Below are 22,478 nucleotides of genomic sequence, written 5' to 3'. Positions count from 1 at the left end.
GAAGCAATCTAAGAATCTATCAATAGATGAATGAATAAAGAAAATTTGACGTATATATATATATATTTATACACACACACATATATATACACACACAAATACACACACATATAAAATTCGGTGTATGTATGTGTGTATATATATATGTATATGTATAATATTTAATCATAAAAAGGAAGGAAATCTTGTCATTTGCAACAACATGTATGGGTATTGAGGGCATTACACTAAGAGAAATAAGTCAAACAAAGAAATACAAATGCCATATGATCTCACTTATATGTGGAATCTTCAAAACAAAACAAACAACAACAACAAAACACTGAAGTTACAGATACAGAGAACAAATTTCTGGTTGCTAGAGGGAAGAGGTGGGGTTTGGTTGAAATGGATGAAGGTGTCAAAAGGCACAAACTTCTAGCTATAAAATAAATAAACTATGAGAATGTATGTACAGTATGGATGATTTTAGTTTTTAACACCGTACTGCATATTTGAAAGTGGCCAAGAGAGCAGACTTTTTAAAATAAATAAATAGATAATAAGACCATACAAGAAAGAGCATAACTTAATTTTCATTAGGGTTTAGTGATACTTTCCTTCTCAGGAAGGCTTATGTTCATCTATGTGTTTCTGGCAAATAAGATCATATGACTTTCTAACAACAATAACAACAAAACCCAAGGTTATTAAATACAGATAAATATTTGTGCATAGAAACATGAATTAAAATTATTGATGATAGGATTGAAATGAACTAAAATCAAATTGCCCAATAATAGATGAATAGTTGAGGATATATTGATAGTCACATGTGCTGTGAAAATATGTAGTTACTAAGAAGAGATTTATAAGACATCAGTGATAGCAGGGGAGAATGCTAAGTGTTTTATAATTAGATACAAAATTTAAAAGATACAAAATTTAGATACAAAAATTTATTTACAAAAATATTATTTACAAATATTTAGATACAAAAAATATATAAAATTTAAAAGACACAAAATTTTAAAAAATGAAATGTGACATTAAATTCAAAGAGATGCAAAGCTTTCTTGGGGCACATGGCTGGCTTACTCAGTTAAGTGTCAGACTCTTGGTCTCAGCCTGGCTCTTGGTGTCGGGGTTGTGAGTTCAAGTCCCACATTGGTTCCATGCTGGGTGTGAAGCGTACTTAAAAAAACAAAGTTTTCTTGGGGCGCCTGGGTGGCTCAGTGGGTTAAGCCGCTGCCTTCGGCTCAGGACATGATCTCAGGGTCCTGGGATCGAGCCCCACATCGGGCTCTCTGCTCAGCGGGGAGCCTGCTTCCCCCGTCTCTCTGCCTGCCTCTGCCTACTTGCGATCTCTCTCTCTCTCTCTCTGTCAAATAAATAAATAAAAAATCTTTAAAAAAAAACAAAAAAAAAACCACAAAGTTTTCTTAATTTAGAAAACAATGAAACATGGACTGGGAGGTTGGTCATGATCATTGGGAACCTGGGTTTGCCTTTGATGAAGTATATTTTTCTGAGCCAGCTTACTTCATTCACTTCCCAGAGCTTAAGTTTCCTCATAGGAAATGAAAACAACTATCTTATTAGGTGGTTCTAATGACTAGGGGAAAAAAGTGACAATTAAATGGCATATAGTAGTTCATAAACAACGATAACTTTATTTATTATTGTGATATTCAACATCTCTGTTGAAAACTACAAGACAAAATGTCAGGATTTTTTTGCTCTGGGAGCTGGGAAAATGGATATACCTTTGAAAGTAGGTTTGATAGTCTAGTCACCTGATTATATCTGAATTCTGTCGAAAGATCAACCATATTGCTCTTCCTTAGAGCTGTGATTCAAATTTTTATTGACATTTTTCTTTTAAAAAATTGCTATGATATAGAAAAGTATAATGTTAACCCTAATATGAATAACTGAAATATGAGACAATATGTATTCAAAAGGGACCCTAAAAAAGTAATGAAACCTAAATTTCAACAAAAGGTTAGGAAAATGATATGATTTACTATTACTATTATGATTTACAATTTACTATTACTATTTTTCTAAGATTTATTTATTTATTTATTTATTGGAGAGAGAGACAGTCTCAGAGAACAGGGGAGGAACAGAGGAGGAAGGAGAAAGGAAATGTCAGACTTCTCACTAGCACAGAGCCCAGCCTGGGCTTTATCTCACGACCCCTATATCATGACCTGAGCTGAAATCAGGAGTCAGACACTTAACTGACTGAACCACCAGGAACCCCCAAAAGTATAACTCTTTAAAATTTTATTTATTTGAGCATGTAACTACATAACACTGATTATATGTGAGACACTTCCAAGAACTTTTCGTGCATTTATACGTGTTTAAAATATTTGTATTAAATGACTATTAAACTCTTTTACTAGATCCTTTGATATAGACCCTATAATTTTCTCCAGTTTTCAGATGGACAAACCAAGCCCTAAGGAAGTTAAGTAACTTGCCCCAAATTATACAACTAGTAAATCATAGGCTTGGGGTTTGAACCCAAGCAGTTGAGCTCCCAAGGCCATGCCATTAACTCTAAGCTTAGCTCTCTCATACCCTGAAAAAATAATAGATTTAAAATATCCACAACTGCTCCTTTATATTGCATATGTCTAAGCTTTGATTTGTTTCTTGTTAATTCCATGTAACAATAACATGAGGAACCAAAAGATCTAAAATTCATTTTCTTTTTTTAAAAGTTTTGCATAACTGTTCAAAAATCAACCTGGAAATATATGCATAAGGTGAATGTATGATAACTGGTGTTAAAGCATTCATTAATTCCCTACTTGGAGGATTAGATAATTTCAAAAAATTATTTCTAACCTTTATTTATTTATTTTTAAACACATATTTTAATTTTACAGCACTGAATGATAGGTATTTTTTAAAATTATTTCTTTGTGAACTTTGCATTATTATTCACCAGAACACAGGGGGCTATGATTATTTTACTTGTGTTAACGCTAAACCTTTGTCAACATTTTTACTACAATTCTACCTTGGTAATAAAACAGTCAATATATTCCTGCATCTTTTTAGACATTTTTTCCCCTGGCAGTGGAAGTGTTACTTCACTGAAGCAGATAAACAGGATGGATAATGATTGTTATATGCTCAGTGATCCTTATAATGGGGGAAAAGTAGAATGTTCTCTGATCATTCTCAAAATTGGAAACTGACTGAATTTCATGTAGGAAATAGCAAGGTCTCACCACAGGTAACATTCTCTAAAGGTATATAAAGACTAGAATATCTGCCCTGAATCCTCTATGTTAAATCAGATCCATATAGTAAAAACTTCCCTATTTTATGCAGATGGTAGGAGTCTCATATAAATCATCTTTCAAGTTAAGTAAAGATGTTCAGAAAATCTCCCCACTAAAAAATGAATTACAGGAATCTCCCATGATCTGGGGAGGAGATATCTGAAGTAGATGCCTAGAACCAGGGATATTACCAAACTCTCTATATATCATCTGTTTTCCTATGCACACATATCTATGATACATAAATATGATAAAGTCAAATTTATCAGCTAGGCACAGTAATAGATTAACAACAATAATTAATAACAAAAAAGAGCAACTGTGATACTATACTATAAATTCCACTTTATCCTTTGAATTTACATTACATACATACACTTTATCCTAATGAATTTACATTACATAAATGTAAATGTGGTATCTCTCTGTCTCAAAATATCTTATCGTATTATTCTCACCCTGGCACTTGTGATGATGTGAGGTGATAAAATGTCTATGTGATGAGATGAAGTGAGGTGAATGACATAGGCATTGTAACGTAGTGTTAGGCTTCTATTGACCTTCTAATGATAGTTCAGAAGAAGGATCTTCTGCTTCTGGACCATGGTTGACCATAGAGAGTGAAAGCATGGAGAAGGGGTCTACTGTATATTGACTGTCTTACTTCTTTTTATATATGTGAAAATGTGAGAAGAACTTGAAAGTATCATTTTCATTTCTATTCTGTCACTTTGCTATGGTTCATGTCCATGAGGACAAATCAAACAGAAAATGAAAATATTTGATCTTATTTTGAGGAGGCGAATGTTGTAATACATAAACTCGGGCCATATTTCATGGCCCAATTAATTTAAATTACTCTAAATATAAAAATTACATAAAAAGTACTAGCGTTGGCACAAAAATATGTAAGTATATATTTTTGCATTTATAAAAATTAAAACCAATCCTATGTTTGTCATCGACATACAGTGTTTATTACTAAATACTCTCTCATGCTGAAGAAAAGTTTTAGAAAAGAGCATCTTTTCTTTATTGTAGTGGTGGCCTATTGCTGGTCAGAATCATGAATTCCTGATTTATTTAAATTTAGTTAAATCCAATATATTTACTGAATGCCTATTAAGCATGAAAGTGACTAAGCTATATTTTCTCCCCTAAATGTCTTCATGTTGGACAAATTTGTAAAATGAAAAGAGCAAACAAATTATAGGTGACAGAAAAGGATTAACATGATTGCCCACATAGTACATGGTGTATAGAAACTCCCACATGACAAAGAAGGATCTCTTATGTAAGAAAATTGAAACAGAAATTGAAAGTATCTAGGAAGGAAACTAGATTCAATCAGACTCTGTCAAAGAGAAGGCACAGAAAATTTTACAGATGAGGAAATTTTGGTAGAAGTAATAGTATCAATAGAGAATGAAGATCAAATATTGAAAAAGAAAAAGGATAAAGTGGAATTTATAGACCACAGAGGTGAGCATTTTTAGTCACATCTAGGTGTAAAGAATATAACATAAATTTAAAATAAGCCTTGAAGTGAGGTCCATAAGACCAATGCATTTCTGGGAGTGGAAGATCTGTGTACTCTACACTGAAAGAGAGAGAAAAGGAGAAAATATAACCTCTAGGGAATAGTTGTCATCTGAGCATCATATGTCTCAAGTAAAAACATGCTAATAATAAGGAAGCATTATTTACATTGGAATGAGATTCTCATAGTTTATGGTACACATTGTAAAGGGGAAGTCTCCACCAAGAGGTATAAAATGATGAGCTGATGCTATACCAAATAGCCATACTATCCAGGAAAAAATAAAAACCAAAAGGAAAAAGAAATGTAAGAATAGAAAAGAGAAAGAAGTGTAAGAATGTCAGGCAGGCAAGGATTGATAGAAGAAATGAAATCACAAAGCCAAGATGGAGATTACTATTGAACCAAAATGTTGAATACATGGGGAGAGGTGGCACACAGGCTCATGTGATCTCAATTCTCTTAAAATAGAAAAGCTCAAGGAGATGCTCCATTTTTTTTTTAAATACACCATTCTTTCTCCTCCCAATGTAGCTCACAAGGATCATTTAGGGGAAAGAAATATCAGTGTGTTCTTGGTGTTCTCATCTAATCTTCTGATCATAATCAGATGATAGATTCCAAATCTGAAGACCTTCTACAACGTCCCACAGTATCCTTTATTGATACAAGCAGTGACTTAAAATGTGGGAGTTTGTATAAACCCCTTAATTTCTAAGATTTCCTTATTGCTATGTGAAAGAAATAAAAAAAAAAGAAAAAAATTTGTATTAATTAAAATAAAGGCTGGAATCACTTCTACAACACAATATACATGAAATATTAATAACAATGCATAAAAGATATTTTACAGTTCAAATATTATATGATTAAAGTGAAAATACTATCTGGGTGGTTAATTCACTACCAGCACTTACCCTGGGGTTGACGGCTGGGGTGGTATATCTGAAGGTCAAATGGCTGTGCACTTGTCTTCTGAATCACGCTGACATTCTGCCCTGTCCACTTATTGGCTTTTGACAGTGTGTTGGTCCTCCAGTCCGTCCAGTAGACCTCACTCCCATATAAAGACACAGCAAAGGGATGGGAAAGATATTCATGACCTCGAATGATTTCTATCATGGCTGTGCCATCATAGAGGGCTGAATAAATAGCATCTGACCTACAGAAATGTAAATACATTAATTTTATCGGAACTTATTCAAATAGTCCAGTGGTGTTATCATACTACCTAGATAAATGCTAGAGAGAATATTTTATTAAAAATACTTCATGAGTCTGTATCTGATTTGTAGAAAGAAGAAAAAAGCCTATCATAACAAAAACAAACAAAAATCACCACCATCATAATGAAAACAAACAAAATATCACCACCAATTTCACAATACTTGCATGTTAGAGTACATTTTGAGTTTACAAATACTATCTGAGAAAGGTAACAGAAAATACAGAAGCGCCTGGGTGGCTCAGTGGGTTAAGCCGCTGCCTTCGGCTCAGGTCATGATCTCAGCATCCTGGGATCGAGTCCCACGTCGGGCTCTCTGCTCAGCGGGGAGCCTGCTTCCCTTCCTCTCTCTCTGCCTGCCTCTCTGCCTACTTGTGATCTCTGTCTGTCAAATAAATAAAATCTTAAAAAAAAAAAAAAAAGAAAATACAGAAGAAAAAGATCACCTGGCATCTGTCCAAACTATCCTTTTTTCAAAGTGGTCCACAGTTAGTCCATTAGGCCAAGCTCCAGTTTTCATGTCTTTGTAGATGGTTTTTCTTCCAGCTCCACTCATGGAGGCAGATTCAATGCGAGGAAAATTGGCATCCCAATCTGTCCAGAAAAGAATTCTGAAAAAAAAAAAAAAATAATGCTATTGCTTCAGCCATTGAGTTCACAAAGGTTTACTGAGTGCCTACTTGATGCTAGACACTGGCAGGTAAACAGTCTCAAAAGAAACAGATGTATTATCTACCCACTTGGGGCTTACAGTCCAGTGGAGAAAACAGACTAAATAAACATAGGAATATATGATTCCAGCTTCTAAAATATGCTGAAGGAAATTTTCATTATGGGAGAGAATAGTAGGTAAGTGATCCACTTAGAGAAGGTGATCAGGGGAAAAAAGGACTTTGAGGAGGATGTATTTACATTGTATCTAAAGTATATGTAGAACAGTATAAAGAGCATGATGAGCAGAATAAACAGCAGATATGAAAGCCTTAATGGGGGAAAAAAAGTGGGTGATTTGAGGAATAGAAATAAGACCAATGTAGTGAGTAAGGAGGTAAAAGACGATGGATTTGAAGAGTGCTACCTAATGGGCTTTGTAGTCTAAGGCAATTATTTGGGATTTTATTCCAAGGGATTAGGAAGCATATTTAAACAGGGGTGAAACATGGTATCATACATAAGTAGATGATAGTGAGGCAAGAGTATACCAGGTGGTCATTTTAAAGGAACAGCCAAGGATGACAGTGGTTTGGAGTTTGGCAGTGGAAGGGAAGAAAGGTGAATGGATTCAAGGTATATTTGGAGGTGGAATTGCCAGGACTATCTGATGACTGAATATATGGAAATGAAGTGGAGAATAAATCATAGGTGACTGTGTTTCTTGTTTCAGTAAAGTCAGAGTAAGTGCAAGGAAGAGGGTTCACAGAGAATCCATAAGTAAAATGTAGAAAATGAAAGAGGAACAGATTCTAAGACCTGGGAATTAACTGTGGTTGGGTGTGAGGAGGAATCAAAAGTTTACTTTCATTTTTTTTTAATCTTAAGATTTCAAGATATCCAAAAGGAAGTGTTCAGGAAGCTGTGTGGTATGCCAGGGTGAAGTTCAGAGAATAAGGCAGGGCTGGACACATGAATTTGGAAATCATCAGTACAGAGATGATATTTGGTTTCATAGCAATGAAATAGATCATATGACAAAAGATATAGAAGGAAAACAGAGGAAATCATTATACTTTCATATATATAAACATGAGATTGTTAAAACACCATTTTTCATATGTTAAATATCATCTTTTTTAAACCAAATACTATTTGAGACTCTACAAATTCATGGTGTATAAACAGTTAGAGACAATCGTCATTAAGTGCCTCATGTCCTGCATTTGATTTTTAAGCCTATTAGGCAATGGATGTTTTATGTTCAATTGACAGTGGTTTAAACTGCTGGTGCATGTTTCTATGGTATATTTAATACAGTTACACAATAACTCCACAATCATAATTTCTCTCCATATTTTTAAGTGCTTACTATGTGTTAAATACTATTGTTAGCCAAAATACTATTTTCAGCTTTATAGATTATCTCATTTAATCAATCATGAGGCTATGGCTAAAGTTATCTATGTTTTAGAGATGGGAGAACAAACTTAGAGAAGTTAAATTACTTGGGCTACACAGGTAGCAATTGGCAGAGGGAGATGGAAAACTGGGCAGCCTAACTTCTGCTCTGATGTTTTTAACATCAAATTCTTTAATGTCATGTCACTAAATAAAATAGGAAAGGGAAAACATCTGGCAGATGATAAGGCCATGTTTGCTAATCAATAAATTGTAGTTGCCTTTTCTATTTTCATAGGAGAACCCAATGAGTAGCGTGGTGATTTGGGAAGGGAGAACTCACAGGATTGGAGAGATAGTGACAGTCCAGTAAATTTTCCCATTATGAGCTCTGACAACATTTTGGTGAGAAATGGTAAAGTTACTGGTAAAAGTACCCTTGTTTTTCACTATAATTATGTATCATTTTGCTATTTTTCATTCTTCTGTATTTTGAATGATCCTTAAGTATATGAATGTGGTAGATTACCTTGGAAAATAAAATAATCCTCTGGAACAAAATTCAAAATACAATTCAAGATATCTTCTTCTTTTTTTAAAATATTATCTATATTATGTTTATGTAAGGAGATATGGAGTGATGTAAACTAAATACCATGACTTGAATTTTTGAGAAATATATAGTCTTTAGGACAGAGGAATTTGAAATACGAAATGAATAAAACACAATTCAATACATTATGTAATAAATTTAGTAAGTATGTGTGTTAAAAGACTATGGTGAAGGATGCCTGGGTGGCTCAGTGGGTTAAAGCCTCTGCCTTCAGTTCAGGTCACGATCCTAGGTCCTGGGATCGAGCCCCACATTGGGCTCTCTGCTCAGCGGGGAGCTTGCTTCCCTTCCTCTCTCTCTGCCTGCCTCTGTGCCTACTGGTGATCTCTGTCTGTCAAATAAATAAATAAAATCTTTTTAAAAAAAAGGACTATGGTGAAGAGAGAAGGAAGATGTAGATATCCTTGATAAGAGTGACAGCTCATAGATAGTTCTGAAGCACCTGGCAGCCTCAAAATATTACCAAATAATTATGCCAATATGTTTCTATGTCAGACTAACTTGGGATCAAGACTGGTATCTGTAAACTTTCTCCAGAATATTTAATCTCAGACTCCATTTTCTCATCTGTAAGTAAAAACTCTAATTGTACACACTTACCAGGAGCATTTGGTGAGGTCCTGGATGTAAGCAATCTAGCACAAAGGATGACTAGGTCACAGAAAAGACTTGTGCTTCCACGAGCGTGCCACCCACACATAGTCATAAGATTTATTTTTTAAATGCAAAATTTTTAAGTATTCCCAAATTTTTAAAGAAATGGAGAGAAGGAGAGACAGAAAGAGAATTAATACTATTGTCAACGTTTAAATGTCACAGCAGCATGTATGTGAAAGTAGAATGTTTTATAAGTCAAAGCCACAAGTAAAGGATTCAGAGGAGGAAGTTGTAAGATTGGGTTTATCTCAAAGAGTGTCTCTCAAAGGAAGTTTTAGTTTCATGGGCAGCATTAGAGGAGTTTCCTGGTCCTGCTATGGGATAATATTCAGAAAAATAATATCCAAATTATTCATTCTTTAATCACCAATATTTGAATAAATTAAGTAAACTTCTGAGAAAGGATAGAACAAAGTAATGTATCAGGGATAACGTATTGATAACTGTTGAAGCTTGGTAATAAATATGAAGAAGTTTAATATGTAATTCATTCTATTTTCTGTATTTAAAAATTTCTATAATAAAAGTTTAAAACTGCAGATAACTCAAAATTAATAAAATAGATAATTTTTAAGAATATTAAAAATACCAGAGGATATTAATAATATTTTATAGCTAGAAATCATTTTTCTAAAAAGACTAATTTTTAAAGATTAATATGAGAAAAAAACTATCATGTATATACCCATACACATATTACTTATAAATTACCTAATATACAATATGTTGCCATAAAGGGAAAATGGAACAAAGATTTAATATAAAGGCGGTAGGCTATTCTGTTAAGTAGTTGAATGTCTTTAAAACAATGAATGAGGTGTATTAAGTGTCTCACTTCAAATTTAATTTGGGATGCATGCATCTTTTCACTGACAGCAGATTGTGGTCAGTTTCCCTTTACACTTAGGATTTTAAAACTAAGATTTAAAATGAGAAACAAGACCAATACAGCATCAATCAAATTGATGTGGTATCTTGACAGACAAGGTAGAGTAGAGATATTTGCAAGCTTAAAAATGATTAGGAAAAATAATCACTGAAAACAAACAATGAATTTGAGAATGATAGCTAGTCTGAATATCTATGGATAAGCCACCATGAGATCTAGGCAAGGCTGTAATTCACACTCTGGATTGATGACCCAAAGACTTCTGAGTTTTGTCTTTTGCCTCAATAACAAGTGGAAAACTGGTGTCTCTCTTCTTTCTACATAGTTCTGCCTTATGTGGTTGTAAATATTCCAATACACACATCAGTAACTCTACAATTCTGCGTTCTATATTATAGGTTTACCAGAGTAGGCACTGTAAACTCTCAAGTATGTGTTTCCACTGGACCATAAAAGCATAGCTTGGGATGATTTGAGACATTCTAAAGTGATTCCTTCATTTCATCACTAAACATAGCAGCATTAAGCTCTTTCTTCTATAATGCTCACAATGGTCCTAATCTTTCATCAATTCAAGTGGGGAAGTTTCCAATACTTTTTATAAAAGAATATGTTTTAGAATTAGTTCTCCTAAAAGTGTTCTTAACTTCACCATAAGTCAGTTTACAATCAACTTAAAAAGTTGATTTCAAGGATCATTGTTTCATAAAATTCTAGGCACTCTTTTGTATACTTTATAGTGTGGTATTTTAAAAGAATCATTTCCCCCTTATTACTTTCTTTTTATGGTTAAAATGTATTAGCATTTCAATGATTGAATTATTTCTTGAAATATACAAAGGCTGAATATCTCTTCGTACAGGACGTATGGAAATATTCAGCCACAATTGCTTTTAAAAAAGAGACTACAGTCTAGTGATTCTACAGTTCCTGCATTCATGAGTTAGTGTGTATCAGGATTAAATTGGGTCAATGGACCATGAACAACTTGTATCATTACAGGCATGAAAGGGCCATTATCATCTATCAGGTCAAGCTGCAGAAGGTGAAAATAAATGATCTTGGCAAAAAACAAGGATACTTATCTATAATCTTTAGGTCTTCTAAAAGCAACAACATCTTTATTAGTTTCATTTAAGAACATTCCCAGATAAAATTAAAATTTTATTTTGATGTTTCACTAATCTTCACAACTGCTCTATCTACTTTCACAAATTGCAATTGCTATAGCAGAGCCCAGTTATTCTGACAAATAAAATCTAAACACACAGTGGAGCAGGAGGACCCCATGCAGCTGCACAAGTACAAAGGCAAAGACATTTCAAGACCCAAAGCGAATGCCCTATAAATTGGGAACTCCCTGGTACTTCTTCCTCCCTAATACTAAGCTTGAGGTTCAGGGGAGATTCATGGACTCATTCAAGTCACCTTAGTAATAACTATATTCCCTTAAAAAGGAATGAGAGAAAACTGGCTCCTCCCCAAGACTTCCATTTACCGTCTTGGAATAACTTGTCACTTTGTATATTGGGTCAAAACCCAGAATATTAAAGGGATGTGGCATGATGGCAAATATGTTTTATAATGTAAAATGAAGACCTGTGAATTTTATGCCTGGGAAGCAAAGCAGTTGATTTAAAACATTTGTTTCTTGGCATCTGTAAAAAAAAGGTCACAAAGGACCTTGAGAGCTGAAGGAAATTCACATGATGTAAGCCTGTCTTCTTGGCCTAATGTTATTGCTCATTTTGTTGTTGTTATTGTTGTTGTTTTTTGTTATTGTTCTTTTTGTTTTTCCTCAGCTATGCTGAGGGAGGGAAGTGGCTGTTTGCAAACTTGTTCATTCACTTGCTATTGGAAACAAAGTTTATAGTATTTACCCCTTAGCTGTCTTTTACTCTATACTTCTCCCTTTCAGGTTTATCCTTGAGTTTTTTAAGTTACATGTTAACAAAAAGTGTATGAATATGCTTGTATTAATTTATTTAACAAACATATTCAGCACAATTTTATATACTAGGAGTGGGGGAGGATTTCATAGACATGGAACCATGTCTTGCCATTAGATTTTGTTTACCATTAGAGAGCTTATGATGTGGTAGGAAAGTAATAGAATTTACAGAAACCATAATTCTAAAAAAATTATTCAGTAGACTTACCCCAATATACCTATTTTTAAAAGAAGTTTAAGTTTCTTTGGAGCGCCTTTCAATTTTGATTCACACCTTTTTTATGTATTTCTTGAATTTTTTAAGAAATAGGGAGAAATTTTATGTTTCTATCTGAACAGATAACACGAAGGCAGTAAGTGGAGTTTTTTAGTTTGTTTTCAAGTATTATTTATTTGAGAGAGAGTGAGAAAGAGCATGAGAAGGGGGAGAGTAAGAGGGAGAAGGAGACAGAGCAGGGAGCCTGACACAGAACTTGATTAAGAGGACTCCAAGATCATGACCTGAGCCAAAGGCAGTCACTCAACCAAGGAACCCCTAAGTGGAGTTAAAATCAAATTAAATTATTTTTCAGTGTTTCTTTTCTTGTGCTTTGCTTTGCAGTTCACTGTATGTGTGTGAGTTTGCATGCTTATATGTATTTTTACTATGCTCTCAGCCTACCTTATGTAAGGTCCAATGTTTAAAAATAATTATGGACTTTTTAATAAAGTATCCCAAACCTGAAAATATTTTCATATTTGCATTGCATTTTTAATTTTAATTGCTACAGCTGGGTTTTAGAGGTGTTTATGTGAACTTCATATCTTAATTGTATCAGTGCACTGTAGGATAATTTTTAGCAATAAAAATCCTATTATTTTCATGACACCCAAACTTATCAACCTTTCAATTTCTTCCTAGAGTTGTATGAATTAGTACTACCTTCTGAGCTTTGATTACTCATATCAAAAAGGATTTTTGTGTATATTTTTTCACTCATTTTTTAAGAAAAAAATTACCACAATTGTAATTATTTTAATCAGCTGTACAATTTCATAGTAGCAATTAGTAATAGAAGGCATCAACTTTCTCAGAAACATTGTCATGTTTTCCTACTCAGATGCTGGCATTCTACACTAACTTTCAACTCTTAGAGGGTATATTACTTCTGAAGATCTTATGTCACTGGAATACTATCTGATATTTTCATTTAAATAGTATTTGTCCATGATGTGCTATATCTCTATTTTTTTTTTCCTCCTCTTAGGTAGGATCCTCTGCAAAAGTGAGATAAATAATTTTATCCTAAGCATTGTCAGTTCAAAGCTGTAGAAAATAAAGTTTCAACTCCCAGACCTAATGCTTTGTTCGGTCAGACTATTTTCAGAGCTTTCCATATGCCTATTTTGTCCTTTTTGTTGGATCTTGTTTTTCTCTCTATATGCCATCTGTAATTTGAAAGCACTCACAACTTTTCTACCGTATTGGTGTATAAGCTAAAACCACAACTTTCTCCAAAATATCACTTTCCGTTCTACAGAAAGTTTCCCCTGTGTATAAGGTACTACAACTTAGGTCTAGTAGGTGAAAATTCCTCACTGGTAGTTGTTACATTGAGGGTAAAACCCCTGTTGATAATGAAATTTTATGGGAAGTAAAGGGTCAGAATCAAGAAGTTAGCTGTAATTTCAGAAATAGTCTGTTCTTAAAAAATGAATTTTTCACTAAATATAATATATCTCTTCCCAGTGAACTGTTATTATAGGAATTAGTAAATAAAATGGGCAAAATGTAGACTGTATAAATAAGAGAACCCACTTCTAAGGTAAAAGATACAGCTACTGCTTTGCTCCTTGCTGCCAGATCTCTGTTTTTTTTCAAAAGCAGCCAGAAATCCAGGACTGTATACAAAAATGCCTTAATATTTTAAGTTTGGACAAGTAATAAATAAATTTAAAACAATGTAGAGGTAAAGCAAACATAAGAGTTGCCTATTTGGAGCCCTGTTCTAGGCAAGCTACTTTGGTCCTTTAATTTCTGTGTATGAATTAAAGAAAAGAACAAGCAGACTTCCTAAACCATTGATTTCTATACTTCGGCATAAACCAGAGCACCAGAAATTGTGGTCAGGAAGGTGACTTAAACACAGGCTTTCTTTTCTCTCTTCTGCATTCCTGGCTGATTCTCCTTCCTCATTGGTGTTCCCTGGACTTTGTATTACTTGAAGGTACAGAGACAAAAAAATAAATTAATCAAAATAAAAATGAGTTTTTAAAAAATTCTGATCTGCTAACCTTTAGCCTTGACAATGGTTTTGGATTTGTAAAATAATTACCAAGGAAATAAATAATTAACAGTAATGACAGTATTCTCATCTATATCACTTAAATCTTGTCTTCCACATATTCACCATCTCCTCAAAAACAACCAAATGATAAAGGTATCATCCCTGATTTATGAAAGAAAAAACTGAAATTTAAAGGAAGATAATAGAGTTAAGAGGATTCTCCGGAGAATAAGTGAGCGAATAGAAATTGGAACCCTTGTTTTCCAGGGCTTTCTTGTCTCTCTTCTGCTCTTTCACAGAGGAACACACAAGGGAACACCGGAGTCAATTAGCTGAGTTACTCAACATTTGACCTTGTTTTCAAGAATCATGTGCCTTGTCTTTCCAACACTCCAATAGTCAGTGTCTCATCATTGGATTCCTTCAACCTTATACTAATTTTCTTTTAAACTGACTCCAAGTACTTATAAAATACACAAGAGGTGGTGCAATTAACATCTATGACTATTTGTACCAGAGACTGGTCCTGTGGTTTGGAACCATTAGAAATAATTATAGCATCTCTTTGACACGTCACAGAGAAATCCATTAAATTACTGCTTCAAAATTGAGTTGCAATAGCTTTCAATAGGGCTTAGTGCCCATATTTAGAAAAAAGATATTTCTATCCTCTAAAGATACCTATGTAAGCAATCTTATAAAGAAATTTATGCTAATAAACTTAAACTAATTATATATATGTTATATATATAATATATATAGATGTAGACATACATTAGACATAAATATACATAATTATACATATATAAACATATATGTGCATGCTCAAAATAAGCAATCTGACTCATAATTTATGAGATAATTGAATTCAGTATTCATTTAAAAGATTATTTTTTATGCCAAAATGAATCTGTAAAAGGCAAACTTCTTTACCCATATCTTGGGTCCAAAGCAATGGCCCTGGGGTGTTCCATGGCTCCAGCAATAAGTGTAGTTCTTAAGGAGCCATCAAGTTTGGCGACTTCAATTTGGTCCAGATTGCTGTCTATCCAGTATATATTGCCTGCTATCCAGTCGACAGTCAGTCCTTCTGGGGTAGCCAAGCCATGCTCCACAACCACTTCTATTGCACTGACCCCTACAAAAAAAAAAAAAAAAAAGGAAACTAATACTTGTACCCATTCAATGAATGTGTTAGGCGTGCACACACACACAAGGCCTACTTACCAGCAGCACAGAGTTTTGAAGTATTATATTGAGTTTCAAAGATAGAGTGCAAACGTGTTACCTGGCATGAAAACTAAGACTTCAAATTTAGAATTACTGATCTTTCCTACCAGAAATCTTTAATTTCTTAAGCCCTTTCAGTGACAGTGCAATCGAATTTTTGAATAACTTTAAGGCTAAACAATAATGTTTAGATTTCAAAAAATTATATTTCTTGTTTCTGACTTTTGAAATAGGACACAGGATTTGGGGAATAAGAATGATGTGCTAGTTAAAATTAGTGCAATTTAGTATCAACATTGATCTTCAGGGGTAGAATAAAGAGAAAATGCCCCTCTGGGGCAACATGCATTATAGCTAGTCAGTAGCCACCCTTTTCTGAAGCATGATAAATAAGATGACTTTACTGCACTTACCCTTAATAAAGATAAGCCTCAAATCACATTCCTGCCCCTTCTGGGACCATAAGACTTACACAATATAACATGATTACAAATAAGAGAGGAAGGCATTAGTTTGGTCTAAATTAAAATAAACAATTTGGTAATGTCCACTAATGATCTATTTATCCACTTTTTAATTTCTTTTGTAATCAAAATATTTTTTCTAATAGAATAACTCTTAATAGTTTATGACATTGCCAGTGTTTTTTTTTTCTTTTTTTTTGTGCCAGTGTTTTTGTTAGACATTTTAACAGACTTTTTTTTTTTAATCATCTAAGCCCAAGGATCTAAATCCATCAGTTGAAATCAGTCTCTTGCAATATGCCACAGACACAAATTCACAGGTGAATCACATGTTTATTATCATTTTTCCAAAATTGCAAATGTGACTTAAGGAGAAATTCAGATTTTTATAGAAACACCGGGACTTTGGAATGCTACAAAGAACCAACGTTTCCAAAATGATTATTACATATATTTATCTCAGAGCCTTGCTACTTAAGAAGTGTACATTAGACAAAAGAATTAAGTCAAGCTGTGATAAAAACATTTGGTTCATATTAGTGATCTTTGGGACAATTCATTGTATGTTGAAATTTTGCGGACAAAATAAAACATTTTACTCACAAACATTATGCCTGCTAGTATGTGGAAGGCAGTAGTTATTTCTTATAAGTACTTTTCTTTACCAAATGTCCAAGGAAAAGCTCACAATTTGAAAATTGTATGCCTAGCACAGGCTCCCATCATTCATTCCCCTCCCTCAATATATTTTCACACATAAACTTGACATCCCTGGTTTTACATATATGAGGGAGAAGGCAAAGGATGAAAATGCAAAGATTGATCTAAATCCCATCTGATTACAGCATATTTTTATAGAATTTTCAGTTAAAAATTACCTCCACTTTCAGAAAGCTTGCCCCGGTATATCCTGTCTTCTACAACATCCGTCCAATAAAGCAAACTTTGATTGAAGTGAAAATCAAGTGCTATTGTGTTTCTCAACCCAGGAACAAGTAGACTATAGTCTCTTTTATGAAGATCAATCTTTCTGATCTCATGACGAATAGAAAAGATGATGAATGCTTCAAAGGGATCTGAAAATAAATTTATTTTTAATAGGCTTATAAAAATATTTATATGCTTTCATAAGTAGGATAAAGCACTTTGAGGTCAAGTCCAATTATTTACAAGCACAATTTATTATATAACTCTCTGTATTCCAGGAGCAATTTCTTTTAATCCAACATTCATAAAAAACTTGAACATTTTAGGCTTATATATATTCATTAAAATAAGGTATAAATATGTTTTTATTCCTTGGATCTTTCTACATTTGATTCTGATTAAAGAACACAGAATTACTTGAATTCCAAGACAAATGGGGGTTTTCTATCTTAGTGGAACTTCAGCTGACAATCTAAACCACGGAAACATCAACAAAGGAATAGCTAAGAGTTGATTAAATGAGTTCTGCTACTCTTAACCCATCACAAGCCTACAGCTCTGTAAAGGAAAGAGATCCAATAAAAAAGGATTTCTTTGAAGAGAGTTACGGTCTTAGAGTGCACTCCCTATAAGAGAGTAGATGATGGCTTTCTCCACAGTCTGACATTTACTAAAATTACATTATCAATTTGGAAATGTGCTAATTACTATTGGACATACTAAGATGAGTTAGACACGAATTTTGCTTGATGAATATACATTTTGTGGGAGGGGACCCAAGTTTACAATTTCCCCCCATTTCCATGTTAGTACAATTCCTTTGGGCTTTCTTTTAGGAAAATTTGTTTTCCTATTTTAAGTCTAAGTACCATCATCTCTTTCCATGGTGATTGGCTCAAAAGGTCGATGTGAGATCTAAATCAGGCTAATGGGTCTCCAAACTTCAAGAGAATATTTCAAGCTAAGGGTAAAGAGTGTCTTTTCTTCTAAGATCACAGATGTCTAAGCCTAGTAATGCCAGTGTCTATACCTTTACAGTTTGTATAAGTCTACTTGTAATATGATAGTAGAAGAGAAAAAAGACACAGAGAAGGAAGCAGCAATGGTCTGGGGAGGTTCAAGTCCCCAGGCTAAGGATGTTCAAATCCGTAGTTGTAATTATCCCTTAGTTCCTTCCTTAATATTCCCTATACATATCACACACTTCATATATGTAAGTCAATGCATTTAACTCCAACTCAGTTTGAACTTATTTTTTGTCAACTGCAATCAGTTTTACTCTTCTTCCTAATCTTTATCCCTCAGAGAGGTCTTTCCTGGTCAGTTTCCCAATAAAGACCATTTTTTTATTATTTTATATCTCCAAAACTATTTTTTTTCTCTTTGAAGTGTGTGTGTGTGTATATATATATATATATATATATATTTATTTATTTATTTATTTATAAATATAGATTTAAATATATATATAATATATATATTTATTTATTTTAAATATATATATTTATTTATTTGACAGACAGAGATCACAAGTAGGCAGAGAAAGAGGAGGAAGCAGGCTCCGTGCTGAGCAGAGAGCCTGATGTGGGGTTCGATCCCAGGACCCTGGGATCATGACCTGAGCTGAAGGCAGAGGCTTTAACCCACTGAGCCACCCACGTGCCCCTGAAGTATATTTTAAAATCACTATTTATTTGTTTGACATCTACCTTCCTCACTGGTTTATATGTTTTATTAAAACAGGGATCTTGGGGCACCTGGGTGGCTCAGTGGGTTAAGACTGTGCCTTCGGCTCAGGTCATGGTCTTAGTGTCTTGGGATCGAGCCCCGCATCAGGCTTTCTGCTCAGCAGAGAGCCTGCTTTTCTCTCTCTCTCTCTCTGCGTGCCTCTCTGCCTACTTGTGATCTCTCTGTCAAATAAATAAATAAAATCTTAAAACAAAAACAGGGATCTTGTTTGCTTAGTCCATTATGATGGGTCTAATATCAAACACCAGGAAGGACACAATTCATACCAGGTCTTAGATTTAGAACAGTGCTAACCTAGGCTGCCTGCTGTTGGTGTAGGGAAATTACTAGTCTGCCCCACCTCCACCAACTGAGCAAGAATCTACTTCAGTGAGTTCTGCCTAGAACATTAAGTAAATGTGTTTTCAATGAACAGATTGAAACTGATTCCATCTTAAGCAACCAGCTTATAGTTACCATGGGACAGAGCCCAACAATGATCAGTAGAGCCATCTACTTTACCTGAAGCTGAAAGCATAGTTTAAGTAAGTCCAACCAAGGCCACAGGAACTAATCTGAAGGCCTGAGATCTTGTGAACAATAATTATGTATATTGTTGTGATCTTACAGGTCTTGTGGTAATTTATTGCACAGTATTATGGTTTTTACTGCACAACATTACTGTGACAGTAGCTAACTGATATAAAATACTAAACATGTATTAAACAACTAGTGCCAAACAGCTCCCAATAGAACAAATACTCATAAAATTTTAAACCCAGAATTTAGTGTTTTTGAAGTATAGAAAATGGTTCTATTGGATGTACAGTTATTTTAAAGGGAGAATACTTAATTATTAGGTATTAGGATTAGGATGCCTTGTGCAAATCAGTTCTATGAAACAACTGCTTACCTTTGAAAATTTCTTTATCTTTTTTCAAAAAAGATCTTTAGTGTAAAATGGAGTTAATGATAACCTCCTTTAAATTTAACTTAAATTGTTGTTACCAGAATCCAGTTAAATAATGCAGATACATTTGTTTAATAATCTCAAAATCATCACAGCGAATATAAATATGGAGGTAACTGTGAGGTAGTCAAAAAGTAATAGATTTGAAGTCACAAAATGAGGATTTAAAACAGAGCCCTTCTAGTAATTGGCTGTGTACATTTGAGACTTTCTGATCCTCAATACTTTTTTATTTATAAAATATGTAACATACTGAGTTATCAGGAAAATTGATAATTAAAAGTTGGATACTTAATATCTCAATAAATATTTAACTATTATTATAAGTCTTAAATTTCAAAGATTTCCCAAAGGAATAAGCAAAAGAGATATTGCATAAGAGAAAAGGCTGGAATGATAATATACCAAAAGGGAGTTGAATATTTCTTAGCATGTGCCAAAGCTGGTGACATTTCAGTTCTGAAGAGCTTCCCCATCCTTTGGCTTATAGTTTGCCCTTAGTTAAGTAGTAAATTAAAAGTGCAGCAGCTACTTGCTAGAAAAATTTATATTTAATAGTTACTAAGGGACATAGAGTTTCAAAATTGCAAAGCAATAATGTGCTGCCTCTTCCTTAGAAAATCACACCAGAAAAAGGAAATAATTTAAAAAAAAAAAAAGAAAGAAAGAAGGAAAAGAAATGCCAAGTTCCACTTCCACTAATACTGGAAGACATCTGTAAAAAAACACCACAGTGTTAGAGGATGCACTGATGAATGTCTTCAAAATATGGACAGTTTCTGAAAGAGGATGCCGATAGCTGCAGCTATTAAAAAAAAAAAAAATCATGGCAGAGCACAATCTCAAAGGAGCTAGCATAACTAAAGGGAAAATCCCATAATTATTTTTTGGAAAAAGAGGATGGAAATAATAGCTTGGTCTCAAAAACTTCTCTGGGCCCATCAGCACCCTAAAGACTGATGAGAATCTGAATGAAGAAACAAACAGGCATGTAATACATTAAGTGAAAGGAGCCAGGTTCAAAACTCTATAGAGGTGGGATGACTGGGTGGCTAAGTTGGTTAAGCATATGCCTTCAGCTCAGATTATGATCCCAATCTTGCATCTGGCTCCTTGCTCAGCAGGGACCCTGCCTCTCCCTATGCCTGTTTCTCTCTCTTTCTATCTCTCTTTAACAACTAATTAAAACCTTAAAAAAAAAAAGTCTACAGATGAAATGATTCCATTGCTATGACATCTTGAAAAGGCAAAACAATAGAGACAGAAAACAGAACAATGGATGCCAGAGGCAAGGGGTGGAAAAGGGATTGATCACAGATTGTTAGACAAAAATCGCTACTTTCCTACAAAAAACCACCAACCAAGAAGACAAAATGGAAACAGAACAAAACAAAACAAAGAAAGAACAAATACATACTAGCAACAACAATGAAAAAGGATAAGAAATTTGGGAATGAAATTATTAAGAAATATACAAAGATTATACAAATAAATTTTAAAACACCAGTGAGAGAAATAAAGACTTCAATAAGTGGAAAGGCATGTAATATTATTAAATAGAAAAAAAAAAAAGAAAAAAAATAATGTCCCAAAGAACTTACTTCTGCCTGAATTAATTTGTAAATTTCCTGTGATGAATAAAAATGACAAATACTTTTCTTTAAAAATAATACTAGGCTCTAAAGATTACATTAAAAAAGTGTGACTAGGGAGTCAAGATGGTGAGGGAGTATCAGACTGAGATGACATCAGGTCGCAGGAGTTCAGCTAGATAGTTATCAAACCACTCTGAACACCTATAAACCCAACAGGAGATTGAAGAATTCTAGAAACAGAAAATCAACCACTTCCTATAAGGTAGGACATGCAGAGAAGTGAAGCCAAAGTTAGGGGAAGATAGACTACAGATAGGAGGGACCAGTAAAATCAGAATTTTTAGAAGTCTGCTCCACTGAGGGACATCACTCCAGAGACTAAGCAGGGGTGGAGCCCTCACCGGGACACTGTGGTCTCAGGTGCCACAGGGTCACAGAAGGATCGGGGGTGTCTGAGTGTAGCAGAGCTCACAGGTTTCAGAGTGGGGAAGCCGACTACAGAGATGGAGCTGAGCAATGAGCTCTTCGCTTAGAGTTACCTTAAACTGTGATCCATGGCACAGTCAAACCGCTGCTCTTTGAGCAGGGACCTCACAAGTGGCAGATCTGGGGAGATTCACCTTCATCCGCTGGAAAAGCAGAGCAGCAGGAATCTGCTGGGTTTGGAGACTCCAAACAGGGCTGTGTGCCAGAGACACAAGTGCTTGGTCACAGGCCAGGTGAGCTAGGAGCACAGTCCTCCGGGAGGAGACCAGGGAGACAGGAGTGACTGAGTGCTTTTCTCAAGGGTGCACTGAGGAGTGGGATCCCAAGCTCTTGGCTCCTCTGGGCCAGAGATTGGAAATCTGCCATTTTCATTCTTGTCTTCCAGAGCTCTACAGAAAGCATTCAGGGAACAAAAGCTCCCAAGAGCCATCATGAGCAGATTACTTAGCCCAGCCCTGGCAAGGGCAGTGCAATTCTGCCTCGGGCAAAGACATTTGAGAATCACAACAGGTCCCTCCCCCAGAAGATCAGCAAGAATATCCAGCCAAGACCAATCTCACTGATGAAGGAGAACAGCAGAAACCCAGAGGAGGGTAAAGC

At 34.5% G+C, this 22,478-nt stretch overlaps 1 protein-coding gene across 1 annotated transcript in view; it reads right to left on the bottom strand.

Moving 5' to 3' along the window:
- Positions 1-22,478, bottom strand: part of LRP1B (LDL receptor related protein 1B) — a 1,985,448-nt gene that overhangs the window by 648,653 nt on the left and 1,314,317 nt on the right. Inside the window, exons 24-27 of the mRNA XM_044242553.1 lie at positions 17,051-17,248; positions 15,412-15,616; positions 6,496-6,660; positions 5,742-5,986 (exon numbers count right to left, since the gene is read on the bottom strand). Coding sequence (XP_044098488.1) covers positions 5,742-5,986; positions 6,496-6,660; positions 15,412-15,616; positions 17,051-17,248 — 813 coding nt within the window. The remainder of the gene's footprint in view (positions 1-5,741; positions 5,987-6,495; positions 6,661-15,411; positions 15,617-17,050; positions 17,249-22,478) is intronic.

The sequence above is a fragment of the Neovison vison genome, chromosome 3 (genome assembly GCF_020171115.1).
Source record: "Neovison vison isolate M4711 chromosome 3, ASM_NN_V1, whole genome shotgun sequence".
NCBI classification, from domain to species: domain Eukaryota; kingdom Metazoa; phylum Chordata; class Mammalia; order Carnivora; family Mustelidae; genus Neogale; species Neogale vison.
Note: the sequence above shows the minus strand (reverse complement) of the source record. Positions and strands in the feature narration are given on the sequence as shown.